Source organism: Nicotiana attenuata, unplaced genomic scaffold (assembly GCF_001879085.1).
Source record: "Nicotiana attenuata strain UT unplaced genomic scaffold, NIATTr2, whole genome shotgun sequence".
Lineage (NCBI taxonomy): Eukaryota > Viridiplantae > Streptophyta > Magnoliopsida > Solanales > Solanaceae > Nicotiana > Nicotiana attenuata.
This window is the reverse complement of record NW_017670656.1, coordinates 29168-39336: the sequence shown is the minus strand read 5'-3', so window position 1 is coordinate 39336 and position 10169 is coordinate 29168. Positions and strand designations below refer to the sequence as shown.

At 35.4% G+C, this 10169-nt stretch overlaps 1 protein-coding gene across 1 annotated transcript; it reads right to left on the bottom strand.

Moving 5' to 3' along the window:
- Positions 1-1541: 1541 nt before the first annotated feature.
- Positions 1542-2236, bottom strand: LOC109241943. The gene is made up of 2 exons (XM_019408771.1): positions 1838-2236; positions 1542-1607 (listed from the first exon to the last, which is right to left on the bottom strand). Exons 1-2 carry the CDS (start codon positions 2234-2236, stop codon positions 1542-1544), a joined length of 465 nt encoding a protein of 154 aa, XP_019264316.1.
- Positions 2237-10169: the final 7933 nt, after the last annotated feature.

The window sequence follows — 10169 nt, the reverse complement described above, 5'->3', positions numbered from 1 at the left end:
TTAGTAATTATTATTTATTGTAGACTAGAAAAGAAAGAAAATAAAAATTCACATAATATTCAAAACCTATAAGTTTTTCAAGTTACCAAATCTTTACCTTGTTTCTACTTCTGCTTTTGTTTGACAAAAAAATCCATCTCCTCCTTTTGATGAATCTTTTGAGATTGATAACATTATGATCACAATCCTTGAGTTTCTCAAACTTTGTCCATAAGCTTGCCCTTCATGTCAGTCTCCAGTAATGTAGAATCAACATTGATTTTTAAAATCTTTTTTAGGACTTTTTCAGGCTTTTGTTGTTAGGCTTAGTGCGGGTAAGGGTAAATAAAATATTTATCGTGACTATGTTCCCTCCAGCTTTATAATGTGAGCCAGTTATTTTATCAAAGGAACTAGTACAACTTAATACAAAGAAGATAAACTCTAAAGATGTCTTCAGTTCCATGATTAACACCAATTAAGTCAATGTTCCTTTCAACAGAAACATTCTCCATAAGTTCGAACTTCTTACACCAAGAATTTGTTCCATAAGTGTATTCACATCATTTTGTTTATATNTATATATATATATATATATATATATATATATATATATATATATATATATATATATATATACGCAAATCCACCTTTCTCTTAACACAAACTTTTCTTCAAAAAGTATTCCTTCATCCCTTGCTTAAATAGCCATTTTTGCTCAATTATAGCTGGAAGAAATCTTCTTTCTTTGGTTAAACCAATATGGTGTATCAAGAAGAATTATTTTATCCTTTTTCTTTTTCCTTTTTTTTCATTTTTTTAATATGGATCAAAGTTTGGGTGCTAAAGGAAAATATCTGTGTGTGTGTGTGTAGGGGTAGAAACAGAGAGGCTAAAAAGTGATCAAAGAAAGCCTAATTTTATTTAAAACTCAACGTTGTCTATAATTTCGCCTTGATAGACATTTGGGGCAAGTTCTAGCAAAGCTTTATTGATTCTACCTATTGAGATCATAATGCTTCTCAATTCCAACTATTTCCCAAATTAGGAGATTCATTATTGCCTTCACAAAACACAAATACAAATTTGGAAGTTATGTGGCATAAATGAAAAAAATATATTTGAAACCATGCGAATAATTATTTGAAAACTTTAATATTATACAAGAACAACAATTAAGAATAAAATAAAAGATGAGTTTATTTGTGTTTACCATGGGTAAGTTTTATAACCAGCAGGCTAATGCCAAATACTAATAATTTTATTGTCTTGTTACCACTAATAATTTTTTATATGTACAATTTAAAAACATATAGAGGTAAAAAAATATTTTACTTGTAAAAGAAAATCTTTTTGGCTTTCAAATTTACAATCACAGAAGAAAGCTTGAAAGAAACTGTGTTCACACATACTCTATGTGTACTAGACTGACTAATTTAAGACCTTATCAGTCATTTGGTCTTGGTTTAAATATAAACCAAAAAGTTACCTGAGCCAATAATTAATTTGCACAATTAAATAGTTAACCAACCAGTCACTTAGGCATACCGATCACCATGGATTTACTCCTGTATAGGTGACTGTATTTTTGTAGAGGCCTTCATAAGATATTCTGGTTGTACAATAACCTGGATATTAACCAGATCAATTGGTTAAGCAATTTTATTATGCAAATTTATACAGGACTTATAAGGCTCCATTGCTTCACCCTCAATGGCTACGGGTAGGAAAATGTAGCTCTGAGTTTAATATCGCCAGCTCGACTTATTTTCTACATGATTCTTCATTCAATTAGAGTAACTGATGGTTGTTTCTCAAATTGTCCTCCAAAATATAATTTTAGTTTGTGACCATTTACTTTAAATTTGTCTCCACCACTAATCTGCTGAATCTCAATAGCACCATATGAAGTAACATTTGTAATATTATAAGGACCTGTCCGTCTGGATTTTAATTTTCCAGGAAATAGCCTAAGTCGGCTATTGTAAAGAAGTACCTTATCTCCAATTTTGAAACTCTTTTGTCGGATCAACTTGTCATGCCATATTTTTGTTTTTTCTTTGAAAATTCTGGCATTTTCATAGGCTTCCAACCTCAGCTCTTCTAATTCATTAACCTGAAAAAATCTATTTTTACCCGCAGAGGTCAAATCAAAGTTTAGCACTTTCAATGCCCAACAAGCTTTGTGTTCTAATTCAACTGGCAAATGACAAGCTTTTCCAAAGACTAGTCTATATGGGGATGTTCCAATTGGCATTTTGACGCTGTTCGGTAAGCCCATAATGCATCATCTAATTTTAAAGACTAGTCTTTCCTAGAAATTCCAACCGTCTTCTCAAGAATTCTTTTTAACTCACGATTCGAAACTTCAACTTGTCCCTGAGATTGAGCATGATATGGTGTTCCTGTTTTATGAGTCACACCATATTTTGATAGCAAAGTAGAGAATTGCTTATTCATGAAATGAGTTCCTTAGTCACTAATGATGACTCGCGGTGAGCCAAATCTAGCAAAAATATTTTTTCTAAGAAAATTGCACACTGTACGAGCATCATTCTTTCTTGTGGGGATCGCTTCAACCCATCTTGACACATAATCCACAGCCACAAGAATATATTCAAAAGAGTGAGAAGAAGGAAATGGTTCCTTGAAATCTATTCCCCAAACATCTCACATACCTGTATCGATTGCAATGGCATTTCATCTCTTTTAGTGATGTTACCTGTTCTCTGACACCTATCACATTGTGCAACGTATGTTCGGGCATCTTTAAAGAGTGTCGGCCAGAAGAATCCAACTTCCAAAACCTTAAAAGCTGTTCGATTTGCTGCATAATGACCTCCAATTTCTCCATCATGGCAGTGATATAAAATTTTAGCCATCTCTTCTTTAGGTACACATCTTCTAATGATATTATCTGCACAAAATTTAAACAAGTAAGGTTCGTTCCACAGATAATACATATCATCAGATATAAGTTTTTTCCTTTGTGGGTATGAGAGATCTTGGGATGTCCACTTTCCAACCAAGTAGTTTGCAATATCTGCAAACCAGGGTGGTTGAGTCACTACTGAGTCGATTGAAAAAGTATGTTCATCAGTAAATTCTTCCTTTATCTCACTAAACTCAAGGGGAGGATTTCCTAATCTAGACAAATGATCAGCTACCTGATTCTCCGTCCCTTTTTTATCTTTCAACTCAAGATCAAATTCTTGCAGAAGTAAAATCCATCTTAACAATCTAGGTCTAGCATCTTTCTTTGCTAAGAGGTATTTCAAAGCTGCATGATAAGTGAAAACTGTGACCTTAGTTCCTATAAAATATGGACGAAATTTATCAAATGCAAATACTACTGCTAGTAACTCTTTCTCTGTTGTGGCATAATTAAGTTGAGCCTCATTCATTGTTCTACTATCATAGTAAATTGGACGAAAAATCTTATCCTTTCTCTGGCCTAAAACAGCTCCTAATGCTATATCACTAACATCACACATAACCTCAAAAGGTTGATTCCAGTCAGGGGACACAACTACAGGGGCAGTTGATAACTTTTTCTTAAGGGTCTCAAATGCAAGGCAATCACCTGAAAAATTAAACTTAGTATCTTTCATCAAGAGGTTAGTCAGCGGTTTTGAAATCTTGGAAAAATCTTTTATGAACCGTCTGTAAAAATCTGCATGACCTAGAAAACTTCTAATGCCTTTAATAGTTGTGGGAGGGGGTAATCCTGCTATTAGATCAATTTTAGCCTTATCAACTTCTATCCCTTTAGTAGTGATTTTATGTCCTAAAATAATTCCCTCAGTAACCATAAAATGATATTTTTCCCAAATAAGAATCAAGTTTGTCTCTTCACATCTCTTAAGAACTAAAGTCAAGTGATAAAGACAATCCTCAAATGATTTTCCAAAGAGTGTAAAATCATCCATAAAAATCTCGAGAAATTTCTCAGTCATGTCAGAGAAAATTGCTGACATGCAACGCTAAAATGTAGCAGGGGCATTGCACAAACCAAATGGCATTCTCATATAAGCATATGTTCCATGAGGACATGTGAAGGTTATCTTATCTAGATCTTCTAGTGCAATTAGTATCTGGTTATACCCTGAATACCCATCAAGAAAATAATAAAACCCATATCCTGCAATTCTTTCCAACATTTGATCAATAAATGGCAAAGGAAAATGATCTTTTCTAGTAACATCATTGAGACGTCTGTAATCAATACAGACTCTCCATCGTGTGACGGTCCTGGTAGGTATGAGTTCATTATTTTTATTTTTAATAATTGTCATACCTCCTTTCTTTGGCACTACCTGAACAGGACTTACCCAAGGACTATCTGAAATAGGATAAATGATACCTGCTGCCAAAAGTTTTACAATCTCCTTTTTTACCACTTCCTGCATTGCTGAATTCAATCTCTTTTGGGGTTGAACTATTGGCTTGTAACTATCCTCCATGAGGATTCTGTGAGTACAAACAGCTGGACTAATCCTTTTGATATCTGCTATAGTCTACCCTAAGGCTCCTTTGTGTGTTTTCAAGACTTCAATTAATCTTTCTTCTTGTTCTGCAGTCAAAGAAGATGAAATAATCACTGACATTGTTCTTTCTCAAGATAAGCATATTTTAAATGAGATGGGAGAGTTTTGAGTTCAATTTTTGGTTGAACTTCTTCTGGTTACATCTCCTGATCCTCAAAATCTTTTTCCAATATTTCAGCTTCTCTTCTGATGATGGGATCATCGTCTTGTATGGTGCCTGATTTGCCAAGCATCTTTCCATTGAGTCTGGAGTTAATTGATCATCTCTGAATTCATGTGCAAGATCACTAATCATGTCAATTGAAAAGCATGAATTTGATGATTCATCGCCTGAAAATCTTAGTATCTTTTGCATGTCAAAAATGACCCTTTCTTCATCAGCTCTTAGAATTAGCTGTCCTTGGTGCACATCTATAATTGCTCTACCTGTAGCAAGAAATGGTCTACCCAAAATAATTGGTTCATCAGGACATTCTTTCATTTCAAGTACTATAAAATCTACGGGAAAAACAAACTTATCTACTCTTACAAGCACATTTTCAATTATTCCCTTAGGTTTCTTAGTACCTTGATCTGCAAACTGAAGAGAAACACCTATGTCCTTCATTTCACCAAGATCCAATTTTCTAAAGATAGAAAGTGGCATCAAATTTATTGAAGCTCTAGAATCGCAGAGTACTTTTTCAAAATACAGTCCTCCCAAAGTGCATGTAATTGTAAAACTGCCAGGATCACCAAGTTTTTATGGTAGCTTATTTTGAAGTATAGCACTGTATTTTTCAGTAGCATTACTACATATATTTCTTCCAATTTCCTTTTACTTGACAAAATTTCTTTTAAAAATTTTGCATATGAAGGCACTTGCATCAAAGCATCAGTGAAAGGAATATTAATATGAATCTGTTTCAAGATTTCCAAAAACTTTGCAAATTCACCATCAAGCTTTTCTCTTTTCAATTGTTGTGGAAAAGGAATTGTCACAGGGAGAGCAATCATTTTTTCAATATTTTTCTCTTCTTTTTTCTTGACTTCTTTATCTTCTAATGGTTCAGAGGGTGTTTCATCATTCTTACCCTTGTTTACCTGTTGTTCTGACTGGTACTTTTCTTGTTTGACATTATTGGGTTCATCAAGCTCCTTACCTGATCGTAAGGTGATGGCCTTAAGGTGTTCCTTTGGGTTTTTCTCCGTATTACTTGGTATGGGGCCTTGAATTTTTTCTGACACAAGAGTTGCCAATTGGCTCAGCTGGATTTCCAAATTTGTAAGGGCTGAATTTTGGCTTTCCATTTTTTCATCAGTGACCTTAATGTATTTGTACAAAAGGTCATCAAGACTTGGATGTGTTTGCTGAGGCCGTTGCTGATATGGAGCTATTTGCTGATAAGGTCTGAAATTTGATTGCCCATGGTTTTGATTTTGGTAACCAGGTGGACCTTGTACCTGTGGCTTCTGGAAGCTCTGAGAATTCTCAGCACCATTTGGATTGCTCCATTGAAATCCTGGATGTTTATGTACCATTGGACTTCCAAAGGGGAACTGCTTGTAACCGATTGCATTGACCTGTTCATCATTTTGATAGATTGCTTGGCATTCATGATTCAGATGGTTTCTATCACACATATACAAGCCTCAGACTGACTTGATTGTTTTGTATTCACCTGAAAAGATTCAAATTTTTGTGCCAAAGAAACAATCTGTCGTGTTAGTGTGTTTAAAGCATCAACTTGATTTACCGTAGCGGCCTTTTTGATGATTACACGCTCAGATGGCCATTGAATGGCATTTTCAGAAATTTCATTCAATAACTGCAATGTTTCTTCTGTTGTTTTTCCCATCACAGAACCTCCTGCAGCTGCATCAATCACATTTCTAGAAGAGGGTTTTAACACGTGATAAAAAATATACAATTGCATGTGTTCAGGAATATCGTGGTGCGGGCATTTTCTTAACATTGCTTTTAATCTTTCCCAAGCTTGATAAACTAACTCAGTATCAGTCTGTAAGAAATTAGATATTTCTTGCCTTAACTTTGTTGTTTTAGCAGGAGAAAAATATTTATTCAAAAACTTCTGAGTCATTTGGTCCCATGTGGTAATTGACCCTTGAGGTAAACTTCGCAATCATGTTTTGGCATCTCCTTTTAAAAAAAAAGGAAATAGCCTTAACTTGATTGCTTCAGGAGGTACTCCATTATACTTAGCAGTTTCAACAAGTTCCAGAAAATCAATTAAATGACTGTGTGGATCTTCACTTGAATCTCCTGTAAAGATACAAGATTGCTAAATTGTTTGAATTAGGCCGGTCCTAATTTCAAAGTTGTTGGCTGCTACTGGGTTTTCTGACACTAGATTCACAGTTGAAGCGGTCAGGCCTAGCATAATCCCTTAGGATTCTGTTTGCTGGTCTTGGCGCTACTTTATCAAATTGATCTTCTAAATGGACTGGTGGTGGTACTTCGGGTGGATTGATATCTTCTACTCCCTGGTTTTCCATTCCTTCACAAGCTACGCTCTGACAAGATGATGTTTGTTCTTTCCTGCGCAATCGAAGAGATCTTTCAATTTCAGGATCGTAACGCGCCAACTCTTTTGTAGAAGAGCGGGTCATAAACTAAGTAAAATTCTTAAAGTAAAGAAAATTAAAGCTCCTTTTTTTTAATTCTTTTTAAAAGACGATTAACTTAATTCCTAAAATAATAGTAGCACTAAAAGAAAATAGTAAAAGAAAAATAGTAGTAGTGACTAGTACACTTAGTGATAATAAATGTCAATTGTAAAGAAAAGAATAGTTGGTACAAATAGTATGGTACAGTGATGAAAGTACTATGAGTTATGACGTGAATTTGCTGATAATAGTATAAGTGTTACAGATATACACGTTAATCATAGCTACACATTTTAATGATAAAAACAGTAGGTAATAGTTACAACAATGAGAAAGAAAGAGGGGGAAAACAACGTTAGAATGGATAGTAATAGTTATAGTATTATTTAGTAGGTGCTGCTAAAACGAATAAAAATAAAGATAACAATACATATAATAATAAATTCTCAAATTAGCAATAAAATATTTAATTTGAAGTATATGTATGCCAATCCCAGGTAACGGCGCCAAAAATTTGACGAGGCCAATGTGTATAAGATTTTCCTGCTCGTGCTTAGTCAAATTCTAATATAATTTATGATATCGTCCCAGAGATTGGAAAATCTATGCTACAAACTTGTAATATTTTAGCTACTATTTAAGAGAACCAAATTGATGAAAAGAGTAGGATTTTGAATTTGTAAATTACTTAAACAAAAACAACTTGTGGAAAATTTATATTTAAAAAGTGTTGAGAATCATTGAATTCACTTGACGATAGTTTTATAATGAAATCTCAAGTTCTACATATATTTCACTAATGAATAATTGCTTATTGCTAATACAATTATATTTTGCTCACTAGAAAGTAAACAATTAATAATACTCCTTGAGGTTATATTATTAACTGACTTACGACTAGTGACGATAAGACCGAAACATATGTCCTGCCTGAATTGCGCTAAGAAGTAGTAAATACCTCTTGAGATTATCTTTACGAAGAAATCAATGATATTGCTTATAACAATTCCTCCGTCAGAATTAAAATAGAAGTAAGCAAAAATCAAGATTTGGAATGCTAGATTGTTGAAAATTACCCTCTATTTATTAATTCACACTAGTCAGTATGTATCGATTTTGCTTCTTGAGAATTACAAAATCAATATAAGTAACTTGAGAAATAAATAGATAGATGTGACTAATTAAAATCTAACATCCCAGCACAATAAAAGTGGAGCTAGAAAATCTCAGGCCAAGTATGTAATAAAATTGAGAAAACTATTATAAAATGATATCAAGCTTCATCAACTATCCCAACAAAAAGACATTACTCCATTATCGAGTATTTGAAAAAGAAAGGACTTCTATAATATGGCATATATTGCCAACACTACTAGGAAATCTGAAAATTACAAGAAGTAATGAAAGAAGATGTAACGGCCCGGCCGGTCGTTTTTGGAATTTACGCCCCGATCCCCCACTAACTGCTTCCCCTAAGTTCATTTCTGCTATTTTGTTTTGCCGGGACATTCGGTGTTGGGATTCGGAGTGTTTTGGGACACTTAGTCCCTAAATGAGAGCTTAAGAGTTGGAAAATGGTCCGTAATCGGAACAGTGTGAAGACGACCTCGGAATGGAAATCCGATGGTTCCGTTAGCTCCGTTAGGTGATTTTGGGGTTGGGAGCGTGTTCGAAATGTATTTTGGAGGCTCGTAGCTCATTTAGGCTTGAAATGCCGAAGTTTGAATTTTTGAAGTTTCCGATCCGATAGTGAGTTTTTGATCCGAGGGTCGGATTGGAATTTCGGAAGTTGCAGTAGCTCCGTCATGTCATTTGGGATGTGTGTGCAAAATTTCAGGTCATTCGGGCGAGGTTTGGTTAGGTTTTTGATCGAAAGTGTGTTTTGTTGGAATTTAAAGTTCTTAGGCTTGAATCTTTGATTTAATCGGACTTCCGGTGTTGTTTTAGGTGTTTTAAGGATTGGTACAATTTCGAATAAGGTATTAGGTGGTATTGGTGCTTTTGGTTGAGGTCCCGGGGGCCTCGGGATGATTTCGGGTGGTTGACGGAAAATTTTGAAGTTGAATGAATTGCTGAAGGTTCTGTCATCTGGTATTTCCGCTTCTGCGGCTTGGGAAGCGCAGAAGTGGAGCCGTTTCTGCGGCTTAGACCACCGCAGGAGCAAAATTTGAGTGCTTCTTCAGTTTCCGCAGGTGCGGAAGTTTAACCGCGGAAGCGGTTACGCACCTGCGAGATGGTAGTCGCAGATGCGGTCCTTGGAATTTTGTTTGAAACCGCAGAAGCCGTAATGAATCCGCATAAGCGGCAACCGCAGGTGCGGTGAAGGGCAGCAGAAGCGGAAATCTTGACTTTAATGAAGAACCTCTGAAGCGGCTCGTGGTCCACAGAAGCGGCTCGTGGTCCGCAGAAGCGGAAACCCCTGGACAGAAATAGAGATGTCGAGGGTTTGAGTTCATAAGTTGCAAAAATCAATTGAGAGCTCGATTTAAGGCGATTCTGAGTGGGATTTGATGTGAAGATCACTGGGTAACGTTTCTTTGGTCCCTTCTTGTTATATTTCATCATTATATAGTTAAATCCACCATTAGAATTCGAATTCAAGGTCAAAATTGGGGAAAATTGGAAGAAACTTCATAGACCTAATTATTGAGTTTTGAGTGGGCAATTGACCTCCGATTTGGGAGATTTTTATATGGTTAGACTCGTGAGAGTACGAGGGTTCTGAAAATGTGAAAATTATTCGGTTCCGAGACGTTGGCCTGAGGGGCGTTTTGGTCATTTTACCTATTTTCGCGTCCTAACTTTAAATTTAATAGTGGAATCAGTTGTTTGCAATATTACTTACGATATGTAATTGAATTGAATAGATTTGGGCCATTTGGAGTCGGATACTCGTGGCGAAAGTGTGATTTCGAGTTGATTTTGGTGCCGATTCGAGGTAAGTGGCTTGTCTAACCTTGTGTGGGGGACCTTTTCCCCTTAGGATATGATATGTGGTAATTGAGTTCCTTGTACATGAGGTGACGAGCGCGTACT